Source organism: Pseudophryne corroboree, chromosome 2 (genome assembly GCF_028390025.1).
Source record: "Pseudophryne corroboree isolate aPseCor3 chromosome 2, aPseCor3.hap2, whole genome shotgun sequence".
Classification (NCBI taxonomy): Eukaryota; Metazoa; Chordata; class Amphibia; order Anura; family Myobatrachidae; genus Pseudophryne; species Pseudophryne corroboree.
In genome coordinates this window covers 103,348,898-103,369,892 of record NC_086445.1, presented here as the reverse complement: position 1 = coordinate 103,369,892, position 20,995 = coordinate 103,348,898, and the positions used below count along the sequence as shown (strand labels likewise).

Sequence of the window (20,995 nt, the reverse complement as noted above, 5' to 3'; positions counted from 1 at the left end):
TGATAAGAAAGCTGTTTCTTCACAGGTGATTGCAATAATAAATTAAGAGGGAAGTCCAGAAACAGAGCATTTTGTACCTAGTGGGGCGGGTCATGTTGGAGGGTATGCAGTGTGCTGTGCTATATCACTTATGTTTATCATGCACAGAGATAAATCTGCACAAGTGAATGCAAGTGGAAAAAATAAAATAAAATAGCATTGTGCAAATGCAGAAACACAAGACGTTTCATCGCGTTATCTGTGAGATATTCCCTCAGCCTCAGCAACCTAATACAGCTCGGGTGGGAGGACGTAGTAGCAGTCAGTGTTCTGATGCATGCTGGGAATTGTAGTTTTTAGACTCATTTCCTGTCCATGGCTTCTTGCAGCAAGGTAATGTGCAGGCATGGTGCATACTGACAGCAATGGGCATATGGGGGCACAAAGCAGCATGCTGCTAGTGTTATGTGTGTGCAGGCAGACATGCCAATGGTATTCATGTGTGGACGCTATCTTATTTACATTAATGGCGGTACTGTGAGTGCCTGTGTAGTCTGATCTATAGTAGGTGCAGGAAGAGCTGCTGCAGTGTCACTGACTGAGTGGCTGGCAGGTCATGCTGTGACCAGTAGTTCCCCAGCAGCTGGAGAGTCACATTGTTGTGTGATCTATAGTTGGCGCAGGATTCAGAGCTGCTGCAGTGTCACTGACTGAGTGTGTAGCAGGGCATGCTGTGACTAGTAGTTACTCAATTGCAAGTTTTCCTTGGCACTCTAAAGAGGTGTGAGGGAAAACTTCAGGTGTCGGCACGGGTTGGGGCTGTTATGCCGACGGTTGGGATCCCAGAGATAAGCATACCGACCCTGGGTTCCCGGCCGCCGCAACATACCCTCCAACTGTACTTTTTTGGAAGGTACAGTCACTTTTTTTTATTGTCTCTCCAAACTTCCATTGAAAGTATAGGAAAAGGGGCGTGGTCACGCCTCTACCCTTGGCCACACCCCTTTTATCATTTGTACTAATTTTTATGTGTAAAATGTTGGAGAATAGGCCACAATGCCGGTGGGATCGAGCGCAACAGAGCCCCCGTGTGGGCTTGCTGCGCTCGCCACACAGCGGGACACAGTCGAGGACACCCAAGAGTGCGAATAGCCCCTGCAAGCCGGCTGTCAGCAGTCGGGATTCCGTTGTCAGTATCCCGATCGCCGGCAAATCAACTACATCCCGTCGATACAATCATAATTGGCATTACTGGGCTTAACGGTAGAATTGAGTCCCCCCCCCCCCCTATTGTTACTATAGATCGGGGAAAATGTATCAGACCTACTAAAAGATTTGATACATTTGCTCTTATATCTGCTAAGCCCCACCCCTGTTTTTGATTGGCCCGCTGCCCGGCCAGCATCTGTCAGCCATCCCTACTGATATTACAACTGGTTGAGCAAAATTAATTGCCCACCCAGTTGTGATGTTTGGTTAAAGCTAGACATATTGTATGGCTAATTAGCAAGTGTGTATGCTTAATAAAATCAGTCTGTGGCGTCGTCAGCCACATGTGTACTGAGCCCAATGGTAACGCTGGGTACGCACTTGATATCATCCTTACTGTACAGCAGAAGAACAATATATTGTTCAGTGCAGCTGTTACAGATCTATTGAATTCAGTGACGTACGGTCAGGTGATGCAGATGAGGCAGAGTCTTTCCTGTCATACTCCAGTATACACCAGTGTTTTGACTATATAAAGTAAGTGAAAAATACAAAGAATATATTAGAAATATCCTCTTTGTATTACTCTAATGATTTTTATAGTCAAAACTCTGGAGTAAAAATGTCTGCCTCCCCTGCTTACCGCACATCTCTGATCAAAACTCACCAAATTTCCAGCAGTATGTACCATACCTCCCAACTTTTTATATGTTCAAAGAGGGACACGCACGTTCCCGAAAAGGGGTGTGTCCTAAGAAAAGGGGATGTGGCTTCGCGGGAGGACCCGCGATCGTGAGCCACGCCCCCATTTTCATCACTGAGGGGGCATGCCCAGCGCTCTGAGCCGCTGGCATGCCCCCTCTGACTCCAGTGAATAGACGCCGTGCGCATGAGCCTCCCAACTGCCCCCCCCCCCCCCCCCCCTACTGCAGGTCACTGCGGCCAGCGGGTGGGACAGCGGGACAGTCCCCAAAAAACGGGACTGTCCCGCGAAAATCTGGACAGTTGGGAGGTATGATATACTGCTGTATCTGTGTATAATGCCCACATGTACCCTTGTACATTTTTTTTTTAAAGGGGTAATCACGAGGCATGTTTTTTTTGTCTTGTGATTGCCCCTTTAAAAAAAATCAGAGTTCGGCCCGCATCCCGCACGCATGGCTGCCCATTGTGTGTAAATCTGGCTCTGGTACTAGCCAGTGCCTCCTGAGCCATTTACCTCACCGCATGTCCCTGATTACATCAGGCGTGCTGCACTGCAAAGTTGATATATTGTTCACATCGGGATACTAGTGTTCACTCTAGGAGTGAACTGGGGCAGGGCGCCGGACTCAGTGGGGGCACATGTGTGCGCGCGGCGAAGCCGCACGCGCGCCCGGAATGGGGGTGTGACCACGCAAATTAGGGGGCGTGGTCACGCCTCCGTCATTTTAGGGGGCGGTGCGGCCCACAGACGCTACTATAGAGAGCGTCTGTGGCCGGCGACGTCACTGTTGGGGGCGTGCCCAGCACCTCCGTCGGTGCTGGGCTTCCCCCAGCCCTCTCCCAATGCGTAAATGGATGCCGCGCGCATGCGCACGGCATCTATACACGCCGGGAGGGCAGGGAGCGGGCGGCTGTTTTAGCAGGGCCCCGCAAAAGGGCAGGGCGGGTTTTGCCTGTTAAAAAACGGGCAGGGCGCGGCGCCCTGCTAAAACAGCCTAGAGTGAACACTACGATACGGTCATTAGGTTGACCACACTTAGGTCGACAGTCATTAGGTCGACCACTATTGGTCGACATGGTCACTAGGTCAAGAAACAAATAATTCCAGCGCGTCAAAACCACCTAATTTATACAATATGGGTCATATGGATTGAACTTATGCTGCTCTCAACCGGACAGTACTGACCTATCCACATAAAAACGTATTACAGAAGATAACAATTAATTATCAGAGAGCGCATATAGCTATTTAGCTCAAATTTATTATATATATAAAATAACACACATATATACTAATTAATACAAATAAATATAAATATAAACTCATATACACATATAAATAAAAAATCAATAAATAAAAATCAATAAAAATGCCCCCTGCTGCAGCGGATACCTGGACGTTATTCTTATGTCCAGATTTGTAGTTGGTACAATTTTATTAATAGTTAAAGAGTCCTGAACGGTGTACCGTCTAATATAGGAACACTTTGTTGCCTGTTGTTTTTAACAGCTGTAGACGTTTTGTACTTGTTAATAGGTCTCCTTATATATCTAATAGCACCAGCTTCCCACTCCGTTAATTAATGTAGCTGAACGGCCAAGAATTTCAAGTGCTTATACTCCGGTATCTGTGTCAAATAGACCTTTTCATTCATTCCCACTGTGCTGATGGGCCATGATTGCAAATGTCCACTTTATACTCACAGCCAGGAGTATATCCTTTAGGTATCCGTGGACGGCCCCCGTTGCAGATCTCAGTCACAGTTGCAGGGAAACACCTTTGGCGAGGTGTACCGGAGAGTCACCACAGTCGACCAGCATGCAGACGGAAACGGCACCAAGGGATATTGCTTGCTCGTAAGCCGCTGATAACAGGAGGGACACTGATCTGAAGTAAGCCCCGGTCCTTACGCGTTTCTCCGCCAATGTAAAAGTGCGGTTTCGTCAGAGGATAACATGGGGCTGTCCAACCTACTATTTAAGTATCAGGGGACCAATCATGATCCAATTCTTTGATTGTCACACCTGAATTACTCTCACATGTGCAAAATTAAAATTCAATCTCATAATGACCCATAAATTATCCTAATCTAATCATACAATAACAAAAGGTGGATTAAGTATATAGCAATATATTCATAACCTAAAAATTACTTTTATTGTATAAACAATAAAATATTTCTATCTAAATGATCAGAGAACAGAGGTGATGGCATACATGCACTATCTACATATATCAGTATCAAATCTACAAAAATTCCATTCTACTTATATGACATCCACTTTAGCCCAGTGGTTTAATGTCCCGCATTAGCATTCACAGGGTCCCGAGTTCAACTCCAACCCATCCCCACATATAATATTGATTTTAAACATTATGTTTTTTATATATTTTTCATTATTTATATTTTGTATTAATATTTTTAGTTGTCTCCTTCATTATTATTTATGTGTATATATTTATTAGTTACGTGCTCCCATACTTTATGATGAGTGCATAATTCTGATTCTGTGTAATAATAGAAAATACATTAAATGCATCCTGCAAACTCTTCAAAGGGTTTTATTGCAAACTGTAGTTCCAAATATACTATACTTTTCAAAGTACAAATGGGAACCAACAACTCGACAAGATTGGAAATTCCATAATCCATGAAAATATTATTATTATCACTGTTTATCGTGTATATATAAATACATAAAAAACAGGAAAAAACAGAAAAGGAGGGAAAGGATAGTGATGGAGAGGTGGAAAAAACAAGAAAAAGGTCCTATGGGCACTTGAATATCATCTAATATTATTAATCTCCATATTCTCATTCAAACCTTCGGGCACCAAAGTGCCCAAGTTGAAAATCCAAAATGCCTCCCTTGTGCACAATTTATTGAACCTGTCGCCTCCCCTGGAGGTGGGGGCCACAGACTCAATACCTTGCACCTTCAGTGACTCTACATTGCCATCATGTTGATAGGTTACATGTCTTGACACACTGTGGTGAGGATTCTTCTTGAGGACATTCCGTCTATGTTCTAAGAACCTTGTATTAAGACTCCTAACTGTCCTCCCCACATATTGTTTTCCACATATGCAGCTTATTAAATAGACGACATATGTCTGCTGACAATTAATAAAATTCTCAATTGCAAATTCCAATCCTAGTGTTGCTGATTTAAATGAGATACTTCTATGTATTATAAATTTACAAGTGATACAGTTGATCTTACCACATCTAAAACAGCCTACACTTTGATTTAACCAGGTTTTCTTGACCACTGATTGTGTGTTATCTTGAAAGAAACTTGGAGACAAGTGATTCTTTAGGTTCTTAGCCTTCTGAAACACCACCCTAGCTGAATCCCCCAAACATGGATTAAGAACCTTATCTAATTTCAAGAGTCCAAAATTTTTCTTTATAATTTTCCTAACATCCTCAGCACATATATTATATTTTGTTATAAAAGGCATAATCTGATTATTGTCCGGACTCGTTTTCTGTACTACTGAATTTTTAGTCGTAAGAAGGAGAGAACTCCTTTCTCTGATGGACGCCCTCTCAAGGGAATCCGCCAGTAATTTCTTCGGATATCCCTGGTCTAAAAACGCACATGTAAGGAGATCGGACTGTTCATAAAATGTACATTCATCGGTACAGTTACGCTTCATCCTAAGATATTGTCCCATGGGTATATTGTCCTTCCATTTGCGGTGGTGGCAACTGCCATAATTTAAAAAGCTGCTGCAATCCACCTCCTTTCTATAGGTTTGGGTGACCAACTTATTATCCCTAACCGAGAGAGCAATATCCAAAAAGTTAATGTGGGTAGGGTGACAAGAGTGACTGAATTTAAGCCCAAATGTGTTAGAATTAAGATATGAAAGAAAGGAAGACACACTAGAAACCCCATCCCAAATAATAAACAGATCATCAATGTACCGACCATAGAGCACCAGATTCGCGCCGAAGGGGCCCCCCCAAATATATTCCTCCTCAAAGAGCCCCATATACAAGTTGGCAAAGCTCGGCGCGAACCTCGTGCCCATGGCGGTACCGTGCACTTGAAGATAAAACTGTGAATTAAACAAAAAATAATTGTGAGATAAAATAAAATTCATGGATTCCAATACAAACCCACGTCGCCCAGGAGACAGTCCATTGATAGTTTCCAGAAAGTGGCGACAGGCTTCTATCCCTCCTTGATGGGGGATATTGGTGTAAAGTGACTCGACATCACATGTCAGGAGTACATAACTCTCCCGCCACTCGATACCACTCACTAGATGCAGAAAGTGATTGGTGTCCCTAATGTATGACTGCAACTCGACGACGTGGGGTTGTAAAAAGGAATCCACGAATGCCGACAAATTAGACGTGAGGGACCCTACACCAGATATAATAGGACGCCCCGGGGGTGCTACCAAAGACTTATGAATTTTGGGGAGATGATAATAAGTGGGAATGACCGGATAAGGAATAAAAAGAAAGGAATATTCATCCTTAGAAATTGCTCCCTCGGTTAGGGCTTGTTGTAGAAAAGATTTAAATGCCTGAACATATATGGCTGTGGGGTTAGAGGGGAGTCTAGAGTAGAATTTTTCATTACCCAATTGTCTCAATGCTTCTTCATAATACACTACCTTGTCTTGTAACACCACCCCTCCCCCTTTGTCAGCACTTTTGATGATGATGGTATGATCATCTTTTAGTGCTTTGAGTGCTCGTCTTTCATTAATATTCAAATTATCACCCTTTCCAACTGCTTTTCTCTTATTACATAATGAGCGAAAATCATTCAGTGTTGATGTATAAAAGGTCTCAATGTAAGAACTTTTATGTTGAACAGGATAGAATTCTGACTTCTTTTTAAATGCTTTATTAGCCCCAACCTCCTCGTACAAACTATCTGTGATATCATAAACCTTTTTCATACTTCTCTCGCTATTTTGTTCAACGTAGTCATTCTCCATTAATAATGAGTTCAGAATTTCCAATCCTTTATTGTCCTCATCGTTCAATATGATTGGTATACCTTCAATATCATGTTGTTTTAAAGATTTATTAATAAAGTATCTCTTGCGACACAAATCCCTAGTGTACCTATTAAGAGCCACAAAGAGCTCAAAAATATCGGGTTTAACCGATGGTGCAAACTTGAGACCTTTGGAAATTACAGCTTTTTCATGTTCGCTCAGTACTCTGGATGATAGATTAAAAATTCCCTTATTTCTCACCCTAGCCTTCCGCTTTTGGTGTTGTGTCTTAATTCCTCCTCTACATCCTCTTGTTCTTCTGGTCTCGACCTTTTGGGGGTATTTGGGTGCAATGGTTGAAATCTGTTCTGTACTTCTAAATGACCCCTTCCTACTCCTAAAAAATCCTTTCTAGATTTCTGTTCAACCCTATATTCACCCTCCATCCTATAAGGTTCTTTGGGTCTGGCTCCTCTACTTTCAAAAGACCCTCTCCTCCTATCCTGAATAAAATTCCCTTCCTTGTTATATCCTTTTCCTCTTTCCTGTTGTTTAACCTCATGCCCTAATGCCCCCCCATAACTGGCTGTTTTTACTTCATATCGATCGTATGTAGATGAAGTACTCGTTCTCCTATTTTTATTTTTATTTGTATTGAAATGCTTGTTGTTAATCAAATTTGCATCATAATCCTTCCTTCTAATTTGATAACCTTCTCTCTCATAACCACCATCCCTAAATTTCCTATTATATGTTCTCACTTGGTCCGAGTTGTAATCTCTATTGTCTCTTTCTAGTTTTTTCCTTTTGAAAGCAATAAGTGATCGTTCAAAATCTGTAATCTCTATATTTAGCAACCCATCACGTTCAACAAAATCCTTATTGGTCTCAAAAGGTTTAAGCTGTTCCTGTATCTTTTCAATTTCTCTGGAAAGTTTATGTACTTTTTCTTCCCTATACTTAATTAAAAGTCTAATAAGAGAAAATGAACAGGAATCCAGTATATCATTCCATTGTTTCGTCAAGTCAGGGTCATCTTTAAATGAACATGACTTGTGAATACGTAGACCCCGTGGAATCACTTTTGTATCTAGATATTTTGTAAGTGTCACCTGATCCCACCAGTGGCGAGTTTCTGTTTTTAATAAAGTTTCTAGTTCGAAAAATAACTTGCCCATTTCTGGTGTATCCGTGTTCACAACTTCATTTTGAATAGTATTATCTGCCATCAACCTCTGTCTCCTTAATAGTCTATCTGTCACACTTTTAAAATTAGACATTTCTAAATGCACAATATTTTACAACCGCTGCTGGAAACACACCAGTAAAAACCACAAAAACAAGAAACAAATAATTCCAGCGCGTCAAAACCACCTAATTTATACAATATGGGTCATATGGATTGAACTTATGCTGCTCTCAACCGGACAGTACTGACCTATCCACATAAAAACGTATTACAGAAGATAACAATTAATTATCAGAGAGCGCATATAGCTATTTAGCTCAAATTTATTATATATATAAAATAACACACATATATACTAATTAATACAAATAAATATAAATATAAACTCATATACACATATAAATAAAAAATCAATAAATAAAAATCAATAAAAATGCCCCCTGCTGCAGCGGATACCTGGACGTTATTCTTATGTCCAGATTTGTAGTTGGTACAATTTTATTAATAGTTAAAGAGTCCTGAACGGTGTACCGTCTAATATAGGAACACTTTGTTGCCTGTTGTTTTTAACAGCTGTAGACGTTTTGTACTTGTTAATAGGTCTCCTTATATATCTAATAGCACCAGCTTCCCACTCCGTTAATTAATGTAGCTGAACGGCCAAGAATTTCAAGTGCTTATACTCCGGTATCTGTGTCAAATAGACCTTTTCATTCATTCCGGGGGCCGTCCACGGATACCTAAAGGATATACTCCTGGCTGTGAGTATAAAGTGGACATTTGCAATCATGGCCCATCAGCACAGTGGGAATGAATGAAAAGGTCTATTTGACACAGATACCGGAGTATAAGCACTTGAAATTCTTGGCCGTTCAGCTACATTAATTAACGGAGTGGGAAGCTGGTGCTATTAGATATATAAGGAGACCTATTAACAAGTACAAAACGTCTACAGCTGTTAAAAACAACAGGCAACAAAGTGTTCCTATATTAGACGGTACACCGTTCAGGACTCTTTAACTATTAATAAAATTGTACCAACTACAAATCTGGACATAAGAATAACGTCCAGGTATCCGCTGCAGCAGGGGGCATTTTTATTGATTTTTATTTATTGATTTTTTATTTATATGTGTATATGAGTTTATATTTATATTTATTTGTATTAATTAGTATATATGTGTGTTATTTTATATATATAATAAATTTGAGCTAAATAGCTATATGGTCACTAGGTCGACATACGTTTTTCACAAAATTTTTTGTTTTTTTTACTTTTTCATACTTTACGATCCACGTGGACTACGATTGGGAATAGTAACCTGTGCCGAGTGCATCAGTAGAGGAGCGAGGCACCTTGCCCGAAGCATGTTGAGCCAAGCGAGGGGGCCCAGTGCACTAATTGGGGTCACTTTGCGAAGAAAACGACACCAAAGAGAGAGAAAAAACATGTTGACCTTTTGAAATGTCGACCTTGTTCATGTCGACCTAATGACCGTGTCTACCTATTTCATGTGTCCACCTAGTCACTGTCGACCAATAGTGGTCAACCTAATGACCCATACCCTTCACGTGGTCGACCTAATGACCCATACCCTTCACATCTGCTAGTTGTACACATGACAGACCCATATGCTGGCCATAGGAGCCAGCCACAGTGACCTCATAACTGCTTCTTCTGGCCAGACATATCGTACTGCCCATTGATAAGTGTGTGAGAACATATCATATGTGCATAACCCTTACCTAATGGTGGGACGGTCTGTTGGCCGGCCTATCTATCGTTCAAGTGTGTACACATAAGAATAGAATGATATTTAAAAGACTTTAATTTCTGGAGTGAAACTGTCGCTGGTTGATAGGAGGGGAAAAAAAATCATCATCCGTTGAAATAGTTAATTGAAAGCGCAACTTTTTTTTAGAACAAGTGATACTGATGAAATCACGTTGCCTATGATATTGGGGAAAAATTATGTAATGTTCTGCACAAATATTACATGAAAATGCAGAAATTCCAGAAGTGTGACACTACTCTAAGAAGACTGAATGCACAGGTTCCCCTCTATGTAGTTAATTTCTCTGGCTGGGTCCACAGGATTATCCACAGGATAATATTGGGATATGGTTGAGCGACAGCGGAAATGGCACCAACACGGTCATGAGCTTTCTGGCCTCCCAGGATGCATCGGGGCTTCCCCATATAGTCCCGCTCTCTGACTCAGTCAAATCAGTTCTTTCCACAACGATTTAGGCAGGAACATTAGGTAGAAACCTATTTAGGCGATAAGAACACACATGCACACCCTTCCATACAAGAGGGAAGAGGTTTAGTGATTGTCAGTGGCAGCTGGAGCGCAGGTCGGTTTTTCTTGAAAAACCATTTGAAATAGGCTCCATAAGTACTTGTGGTGAAGTCCAGCGTGAGGAAATAAGGCGCTGACCTGTAGCCCCTCCCCCCAGCTCCGGGCACCATCTTCCGCAGGTGTTCCCGCCCTGGAGCTGCTTTCACTTTCTCCCTCACTCCCTGCAGAGATCTGGCGCCATTTCTATAGCAAGGGCTGCTCTCAACAGGATTGCTCGGCTGATGTCTCCTCTGTAAAGCCGCCTGTCACAGCGCCGTGCTTTTACAGTCACTTGAGTTTACATTTCGTTTAGACGGCGTTAGTTAAGAACAAGTGTAATTATAACAAAATAGGTGGCACAATTATTCTGTGATATACATCCAGTATTACTGTGCATTGTTATATCTCTCTGCATATATATATATATTTCTCTATCGTCCTAGTGGATGCTGGGGTTCCTGAAAGGACCATGGGGAATAGCGGCTCCGCAGGAGACAGGGCACAAAAAGTAAAGCTTTTAACCATGTGGTGTGTACTGGCTCCTCCCCCTATGACCCTCCTCCAAGCCTCTGTTAGGTTTTTGTGCCCGGCCGAGAAGGGTGCAATCTAGGTGGCTCTCCTAAAGAGCTGCTTAGAAAAAGTTTAGCTAGGTTTTTTATTTTACAGTGATTCCTGCTGGCTACAGGATCACTGCAGCGAGGGACTTAGGGGAGAAGGAGTCAACTCACCTGCGTGCAGGATGGATTGGCTTCTTGGCTACTGGACATCAAGCTCCAGAGGGACGATCACAGGTACAGCCTGGATGGGTCACCGGAGCCGCGCCGCCGGCCCCCTTGCAGATGCTGAAGACAGAAGATGGTCCAGAATCGGCGGCAGAAGACTCCTCAGTCTTCTTAAGGTAGCGCACAGCACTGCAGCTGTGCGCCATTGCTCTCAGCACACTTCACACGGCAGTCACTGAGGGTGCAGGGCGCTGGGGGGGGGGGCGCCCTGGGCAGCAATGAGAAACCTTTTTTAGGCATAAAATACCTCACATATAGCCTCCGGGGGCTATATGGAGATATTTAACCCCTGCCTGAATCCATTGAAGAGCGGGAGACGAGCCCGCCGAAAAAGGGGCGGGGCCTATCTCCTCAGCACACGGCGCCATTTTCCTCTCACAGCTCCGCTGGTCAGGAAGGCTCCCAGTCTCTCCCCTGCACTGCACTACAGAAACAGGGTAAAACAAGAGAGGGGGGGCAAAATTGTGGCATTATATATATTTAAAGCAGCTATATAGGGAGCACTTATTATAAGGCTATCCCTGTCATATATAGCGCTTTTGGTGTGTGCTGGCAGACTCTCCCTCTGTCTCCCCAAAGGGCTAGTGGGGTCCTGTCTTCGTTTAGAGCATTCCCTGTGTGTCTGCTGTGTGTCGGTACGTGTGTGTCGACATGTATGAGGACGATATTGGTGTGGAGGCGGAGCAATTGCCAAATATGGGGATGTCACCTCCTAGGGGGTCGACACCAGAATGGATGCCTTTATTTATGGAATTACGGGATAGTGTCAACACGCTAAAGCAGTCGTTTGACGACATGAGACGGCCGGACAATCAATTAGGGCCTGTCCAGGCGCCTCAAACACCGTCAGGGGCTGTAAAACGCCCTTTGCCTCAGTCGGTCGACACAGACCCAGACACAGGCACTGATTCCAGTGGTGACGGTGACGAATCAACCGTATTTTCCAGTAGGGCCACACGTTATATGATTTTGGCAATGAAGGAGGCGTTACATATAGCTGATACTACAGGTACCACTAAACAGGGTATTATGTGGGGTGTGAAAAAACTACCTATAGTTTTTCCTGAATCAGAAGAATTAAATGAGGTGTGTGATGAAGCGTGGGTTGCCCCCGATAAAAAAAATGCTAATTTCAAAGAAGTTATTGGCTTTATACCCTTTCCCGCCAGAGGTTAGGGCGCGCTGGGAAACACCTCCTAGGGTGGACAAGGCGCTCACACGCTTATCAAAACAAGTGGCGTTACCCTCTCCTGAGACGGCCGCACTTAAAGATCCAGCAGATAGGAGGATGGAAAATATCCAAAAAAGTATATACACACATACAGGTGTTATACTACGACCAGCTATAGCGACAGCCTGGATGTGCAGTGCTGGAGTAGCTTGGTCAGAGTCCCTGATTGAAAATATTGATACCCTGGATAGGGACAATGTTTTACTGTCTTTGGAGCAAATAAAGGATGCATTTCTTTATATGCGTGATGCACAGAGGGATATCTGCACGCTGGCATCACGGGTAAGTGCTATGTCCATTTCGGCCATCAAGTCACTCCCCAACAGAAAAAGACACCGACTTTTCAACCGCAGCTCTTTCGTTCCTTTAAAAACAAGAGAGCAAAGGGTTATTCATATCTGCCACGAGGCAGAGGAAAGGGGAAGAGACAGCAACAGGCAGCTCCTTCCCAGGAACAGAAGCCCTCCCCCGCTTCTACAAAAGCCTCAGCATGACGCTGGGGCTTCTCAAAGCGGACTCGGGGGCGGTGGGGGGTCGTCTCAAGAATTTCAGCGCGCAGTGGGCTCACTCGCAGGTAGATCCCTGGATCCTGCAGATAATATCTCAGGGGTACAGGTTAGAACTAGAGACGTCTCCACCTCGCCGTTTTCTGAAGTCTGCTTTACCAACGTCCCCCTCCGACAGGGTGACGGTCTTGGAAGCCATTCACAAGCTGTACTCTCAGCAGGTGATAGTAAAAGTACCCCTTTTACAACAGGGAAAGGGGTATTATTCCACTCTATTTGTGGTACCGAAGCCGGACGGCTCGGTAAGACCTATTCTAAATCTGAAATCCCTGAACCTGTACATAAAAAAGTTCAAGTTCAAGATGGAGTCACTCAGAGCGGTGATAGCGAACCTGGAAGAAGGGGACTTTATGGTATCCTTGGACATCAAGGATGCGTATCTCCACGTCCCAATTTACCCCTCACACCAGGGGTACCTCGGGTTCGTCGTACAAAACTGTCACTATCAGTTTCAGACGCTGCCGTTTGGATTGTCCACGGCACCTCGGGTCTTTACCAAAGTAATGGCCGAGATGATGATTCTTCTTCGAAGAAAAGGCGTGTTAATTATCCCATACTTGGACGATCTCCTAATAAGGGCAAGGTCAAGAGAACAGCTAGAGATGGGAGTAGCACTGTCTCAAGAAGTGCTAAAACAGCACGGGTGGATTTTGAATATTCCAAAATCCCAGTTAATTCCGACAACACGTCTGCTGTTCCTAGGGATGATTCTGGACACGGTTCAGAAAAAGGTATTTCTCCCGGAGGAAAAAGCCAAGGAGTTATCCGAACTTGTCAGGAACCTCCTAAAGCCAGGAAAGGTGTCTGTACATCAATGCACAAGAGTCCTGGGAAAAATGGTGGCTTCTTACGAAGCAATTCCATTCGGCAGATTCCACGCAAGAATTTTCCAGAGGGATCTGCTCGACAAATGGTCAGGGTCGCATCTTCAGATGCACCGGCGGATAACCCTGTCTCCAAGGACAAGGGTATCTCTTCTGTGGTGGTTGCAGAGCGCTCATCTATTGGAGGGCCGCAGATTCGGCATACAGGATTGGATCCTGGTGACCACGGACGCCAGCCTGAGAGGCTGGGGAGCAGTCACACAAGGAAGGAACTTCCAGGGCGTGTGGTCGAGCCTGGAGATGTCTCTTCACATAAACATTATGGAACTAAGAGCAATCTACAATGCTCTAAGTCAGGCAGAACCTCTGCTTCTAGGAAAACCGGTGTTGATCCAGTCGGACAACATCACGGCAGTCGCCCATGTAAACAGACAGGGCGGTACAAGAAGCAGGAGTGCAATGGCAGAAGCTGCGAGGATTCTTCGCTGGGCGGAGAATCATGTGATGGCACTGTCAGCAGTGTTCATCCCGGGAGTGGACAACTGGGAAGCAGACTTCCTCAGCAGACACGACCTTCACCCGGGAGAGTGGGGACTTCATCCAGAAGTTTTCCACATGCTTGTAACCCGTTGGGAAAGACCAATGGTGGACATGATGGCGTCTCGCCTCAACAAAAAACTGGACAGGTATTGCGCCAGGTCAAGAGACCCGCAGGCAATAGCTGTGGACGCGCTGGTAACGCCTTGGGTGTACCAGTCGGTGTATGTGTTTCCTCCTCTGCCTCTCATACCAAAGGTATTGAGAATTATAAGGAAAAGAGGAGTAAGAACGATACTAGTGGCTCCGGATTGGCCAAGAAGGACTTGGTACCCGGAACTTCAAGAGATGATCACGGACGATCCGTGGCCTCTACCTCTGAGAAGGGACCTGCTTCAGCAAGGTCCCTGTCTGTTTCAAGACTTACCGCGGCTGCGTTTGATGGCATGGCGGTTGAACGCCGGATCCTAAAGGGAAAAGGCATTCCGGAAGAAGTCATTCCTACTTTGATTAAAGCAAGGAAGGAAGTAACCGCGAAACATTATCACCGCATTTGGCGAAAATATGTTGCGTGGTGCGAGGATCGGAGTGCTCCGACGGAGGAATTTCAACTGGGTCGATTCCTGCATTTCCTGCAATCAGGATTGTCTATGGGTCTCAAGTTGGGATCTATTAAGGTTCAAATTTCGGCCCTGTCAATATTCTTCCAAAAAGAATTGGCCTCAGTTCCTGAGGTCCAGACTTTTGTGAAGGGTGTACTGCGTATACAGCCCCCTGTAGTGCCTCCGGTGGCACCGTGGGATCTAAACGTAGTTTTAGATTTCCTCAAATCCCATTGGTTTGAACCACTAAAAAAGGTGGATTTGAAATATCTCACATGGAAAGTGTCCATGCTACTAGCCCTGGCTTCAGCCAGGAGAGTGTCAGAACTGGCGGCTTTATCTTACAAAAGCCCATATCTAATTTTCCATTCGGATAGGGCAGAACTGCGGACGCGTCCGCATTTTCTCCCTAAGGTGGTATCAGCGTTTCACCTGAACCAGCCTATTGTAGTGCCTGCGGCTACAAGCGACTTGGAGGACTCCAAGTTGTTGGACGTTGTTAGAGCTTTAAAAATATACATTTCAAGGACGGCTGGAGTCAGAAAATCTGACTCGCTGTTTATACTGTATGCACCCAACAAGCTGGGTGCTCCTGCTTCTAAGCAGTCGATTGCTCGTTGGATTTGTAGCACAATTCAACTTGCACATTCTGTGGCAGGCCTGCCACAGCCTAAATCTGTTAAGGCCCATTCCACAAGGAAGGTGGGCTCATCTTGGGCGGCTGCCCGAGGGGTCTCGGCATTACAACTCTGCCGAGCAGCTACGTGGTCGGGGGAGAACACGTTTGTAAAATTCTACAAATTTGATACCCTGGCAAAAGAGGACCTGGAGTTCTCTCATTCGGTGTTGCAGAGTCATCCGCACTCTCCCGCCCGTTTGGGAGCTTTGGTATAATCCCCATGGTCCTTTCAGGAACCCCAGCATCCACTAGGACGATAGAGAAAATAAGAATTTACTTACCGATAATTCTATTTCTCGGAGTCCGTAGTGGATGCTGGGCGCCCATCCCAAGTGCGGATTATCTGCAATAATTGTACATAGTTATTGTTGCCTTCATCGGGTTATTGTTGTAGGAAGCCATCTTTCAGAGGCTCCTCTGTTATCATACTGTTAACTGGGTTTTTAGATCACAAGTTGTACGGCGTGATTGGTGTGGCTGGTATGAGTCTTACCCGGGATTCAAGATCCTTCCTTATTGTGTACGCTCGTCCGGGCACAGTACCTAACTGAGGCTTGGAGGAGGGTCATAGGGGGAGGAGCCAGTACACACCACATGGTTAAAAGCTTTACTTTTTGTGCCCTGTCTCCTGCGGAGCCGCTATTCCCCATGGTCCTTTCAGGAACCCCAGCATCCACTACGGACTCCGAGAAATAGAATTATCGGTAAGTAAATTCTTATTATCTATATATATCTATTGTCATATGTAATTTGCCTGTCCAGTGCAGTATTATCGTGGTGCACTTTATATCTGCATTGTGTTTGTGACTGAGTGTGCCTATATCTGCTGTGGGTTTTCATTTAGTGTATCACACCCTTGCTATCACTATATTCTGTACCCTGAGAGGATAAGTGCATCAGGATCCACATTATTTACATATATATATATATATATATATACATACACACACACACACACAGTGGAGTTTGAAAGTTTGGGCACCCCAGGCAAAAATGAATTTTAATGTGCAAAAAGAAGCCAAGGAAAGATGGAAAAATTAGACATTCTTATAACATGCCAAAAAAAGTTTGATTTTATTTCCATCATTTACACTTTCAAAAAAACAGAAAACAAAAAATGGCGTCTGCAAAAGTTTGGGAACCCTGCAGAGTTAATACCTTGTACTGCCCCCTTTGGCAAGTATCACAGCTTGTAAACGCTTTTTGTAACCAGCCAAGAGTCTTTCAATTCTTGTTTGAGGTATCTTCGCCCATTCTTCTTTACAAAAGTCTTCTAGTTCTCTGAGATTCCTGGGCTGTCTGTGACGCACTGCTCTTTTAAGGTCTATCCATAGATTTTCAATTATGTTGAGGTCAGGAGATTGTGAAGGCAATGGCAAAACCTTCAGTTTACGCCTCTTGATGTAATCCACCGTGGATTTTGAGGTGTGTTTAGGATCATTATCCATTTGTAAAAGCCAGCCTCTCTTTAACTTCAGCTTTTTCACAGATGGCATCAAGTTAGCATCCAAAATTTGCTGGAATCTTATTGAATCCATTTTTCTTTCTACTGGTGAAATGTTCCCTGTGCCACTGGCTGCAATACAACCCCAAAGCATGATTGATCCACCCCCATGCTTAACAGTTGGACAGAGGTTCTTTTCATGAAATTCTGTGCCCTTCCTTCTCCAAACGTACCTTTGCATTGCAGCCAAAAAGTTCTATTTTAACCTCATAGGTCCACAGAACTTTATTCCAAAATGCATCAGGCTATTCTATATGTTCATTTGCAAACTTCAAATGCTGATTTTTGTGGTGAGGACGTAGAAGAGGTTTTCTTCTGATGACTCTCCCATGAAGATCATATTTGTACAAGTATCTCTTTATAGTGGAATAGTGTACCACAACTCCAGTGTCTGCCAGATCTTCCTGGAGGGATCGTGCAGTCAAACGTGGATTTTGACTTGCTTTTCTCACAATCCTGCAAGCTGTTCTGTCTGATATTTTTCTTGGTCTTCCAGATCTTGCTTTAACTTCCACTGTTACAGATGACTGTCATTTCCTAATTATATTCTGAACAGAGGATATGGGCATCTGATAACGCTTTGCTATCTTCTCATAGCCTTCTCCTGCTTTGTGAGCGTCAACTATTCTCAGTTTCAGTGTTCTACACAACTACTTAGAGGAACCCATGGTGCTGATTGTTGGAGCAAGGTCAGATGAGTCTGGGCTTTTAAAACCTTTGAGATTGACATCACCTGGTCTTTCCAGACGATGATTGAGAACAGTCCATGACACTGCCAGGTCTCAGCTGTCCAAAGGGGGCAGTAGAAGGTATTAACTCTGCAGGGTGCCCAAACTTTTGCAGACGCCATTTTTTGTTTTCTGTTCTTTTGAAAGTGTAAATGATGGAAATAAAATCAATTTTTTTTGACATGTTATAAGAATGTCTAACCTGTAATTTGATACCTTTTGGATATTTTTCCATCTTTCCTTGGCTGCTTTTTGCACATTAAAATTAATTTATTATATATATATATATATATATATATATATATATATATATATATATATATAGTGCTACACAGTCTATATAGCTCAGTGTATTTTTCTGTGTATTTCAGTCACCCCATACTGACTTAATTCTCTGTTTGAGTCCTGCTGTTATTACCAGGGGATCGCTATACGGTATTCTTATTTTCTGGCTATATTGTACTGTGTGCCCCACGGCTACATTCCTCATAATGTCTGCCACACAGGGCGGGAATTCCGTGGACGCTCCTGTCTCAGGCAGTGCTGATCCCACAGATTTGTCAGGGGGGGAAACTGCTGCTGGGGACGTGGGTGCTGGATCCCATACCTCTCCCATTCCACCTTTAGCTCCTGTGGCCATTACAGCCACAAATTGTCCCTGTAACAAATCCGCCTTGGGCGGACCCTCTGTCTGCCGAGATACAGATTTTGAATAAATCTTTGGTTAAACAGAAGCCTACACCCCAGCCCTCTGGGGCCAAGGGGCACTTCAAGCATGTGGTTTCCTCCTCCCAATCCACTCATGTTTCGGATACTTCGGATAAGGATGGGGCTTATACTGATCAGACTGACTCAGGTTGCTGTCCCTGACTTAGTGGAAGCTATCAAAAAGGTTCTTAAGATTGATGATGAAGCAGATCCCACTACTGTGTCAAAGAAGCTTGATAAATTCAAGCGTCTGAAGGTGGTTAAAGTTGTTTCTCATACGTCCCAGAGGATGCTGGGGATGCTTCACGAACCATGGGGTATAGACTGGATCCGCAGGAGACATGGGCACACTATAAGACTTTGAATGGGTGTGAACTGGCTCCTCCCTCTATGCCCCTCCTCCAGACTCCAGTTAGATTCTGTGCCCAGAGAGACTGGTCACACACTGAGGAGCTCTCCTGAGTTTCTCGGAAAAATAGGTTTATTATTTTCAGAGAGACCTGCTGGCAACAGGCTCCCTGCATCGTGGGACTGAGGGTAGAGAAGCGGACCTACTTCTCTGAGTTCAAAGGCTCTGCTTCTTAGGCTACTGGACATCATTAGCTCCAGAGGGTTCGATCACTTGGTCCGCCTAGCTGCTTGTTCCCGTAGCTGCGCCGTCACCCCCCCTCACAGAGCCAGAAGACAGAAGCCAGGTGAGTATGAGAAGATCAGAAGACTTCAGTGACGGCAGAAGATGTCTTTGAGGTACCGAGCAGCGGCCGCACTGCGCGCTATGCTCCCACACATAACACGGCACTGAAGGGCGCAGGGGGGGCGCCCTGGGCAGTTTGAAAACCTCAAACAGCAGTGGAATAAGAAAATACAGTGCCTAGGCACTAGTTAAGGGAACCCCGCCAGTATAAAGATGAATTTAAGCGGGACTGAAGCGCTCCATGTAGTGAGCGGGGCTTAGCCCACACAGCTCTGACCAGCGCCATTTTCTCTTCACAGAAGCTGCAGAGACGCTGGCCCTGACCTCCACACTGCTGTGCAGGTAACAGGGTGCAACACGGGGGGGGGGGGGGGGGGGGCACAAGTGATTTCGTGCTAATTGATATATATAAAGCGCTAACAGGTCTGGGCAGTCTTTTTACTCGCTTCAGTAGTACCGGGATAGGTGCTGGGTTGTGAGCTGGCAGAACTCCCTCTGTGTCTCTCTAACAGGCTTTGTTGTGGGTCTGTCTCATATAGCCCCAGTGTGGTTGTGTGTGTCGGTACGTGTGTGTCGACATGTCTGAGGCTGAGTGCTCTTCCCAGGAGGAGGCTGGAGTGGGGACAGAAAATACTGAGAGAGTGACTGTGTCGGCACCGCCGGCAGGTGATTGGGTAAATATGTTGAGTGTTTTGAATGCAAATGTGACTCAGTTGACTAAGAGATTTGATAAATCTTAGTCTAAGAACCAGACATGGAGGAAATTCATGCATTTACACAGATAGCAGATACAGATACCGACACGGACTCTGATTCCAGTGTCGACTATAGTGATGCCAGATTAAATCCAAAACTGGCTAAGAGCATTCAGTACATGATTGTGGCAATAAAAGAAGTGTTGCATATATCAGAGGACCCGGCTGTTCCTGATACTAGGATCTGTATGTATAAAGGAAAGAAACCTGAGGTAACGTTTCCTCCCTCTCATGAACTGAATGCGCTTTTTGAAAAGGCTTGGGAAAATCCTTACAAGAAGATACAGGTACCCAAAAGAATTCCAGTGGCATATCCGTTTCCATTTGGGGACAGGGAAAAGTGGGAGTCAACCCCCACGGTAGACAAAGCTTTATCGCGTCTATCCAAAAAGGTGGCGCTTCCGTCTCCTGACACGGCAGCCCTAAAAGATCCTGCGATTGCAAGCAGGAAAATACACTAAAATCCATTTCTCTATCGTCCTAGTGGATGCTGGGGTTCCTGAAAGGACCATGGGGAATAGCGGCTCCGCAGGAGACAGGGCACAAAAGTAAAGCTTTCCGATCAGGTGGTGTGCACTGGCTCCTCCCCCTATGACCCTCCTCCAAGCCAGTTAGATTTTTGTGCCCGGCCGAGAAGGGTGCAATCTAGGTGGCTCTCCTAAAGAGCTGCTTAGAAAAGTTTAGCTTAGGTTTTTTATTTTACAGTGAGTCCTGCTGGCAACAGGATCACTGCAACGAGGGACTTAGGGGAGAAGAAGTGAACTCACCTGCGTGCAGGATGGATTGGCTTCTTGGCTACTGGACATCAGCTCCAGAGGGACGATCACAGGTACAGCCTGGATGGTCACCGGAGCCTTGCCGCCGGCCCCCTTGCAGATGCTGAAATAAGAAGAGGTCCAGAATCGGCGGCAGAAGACTCCTCAGTCTTCTAAAGGTAGCGCACAGCACTGCAGCTGTGCGCCATTTTCCTCTCAGCACACTTCACACGGCAG

The 20,995-nt window shown here is 44.6% G+C and overlaps 1 protein-coding gene across 3 annotated transcripts in view; it reads left to right on the top strand.

Annotated features, from left to right (window-relative positions):
- Positions 1 to 280: 280 nt before the first annotated feature.
- Positions 281 to 20,995, top strand: part of ALKBH8 (alkB homolog 8, tRNA methyltransferase) — a 164,017-nt gene continuing 143,302 nt past the window's right edge. For 2 of the 3 annotated variants that reach the window (XM_063951577.1, XM_063951575.1), the window contains exon 1: positions 281 to 372. In XM_063951577.1, coding sequence (XP_063807647.1) covers positions 355 to 372 — 18 coding nt within the window. In that variant the 5' untranslated portion in view covers positions 281 to 354. The remainder of the gene's footprint in view (positions 373 to 20,995) is intronic. The other variant, XM_063951576.1, reaches the window with a different exon arrangement.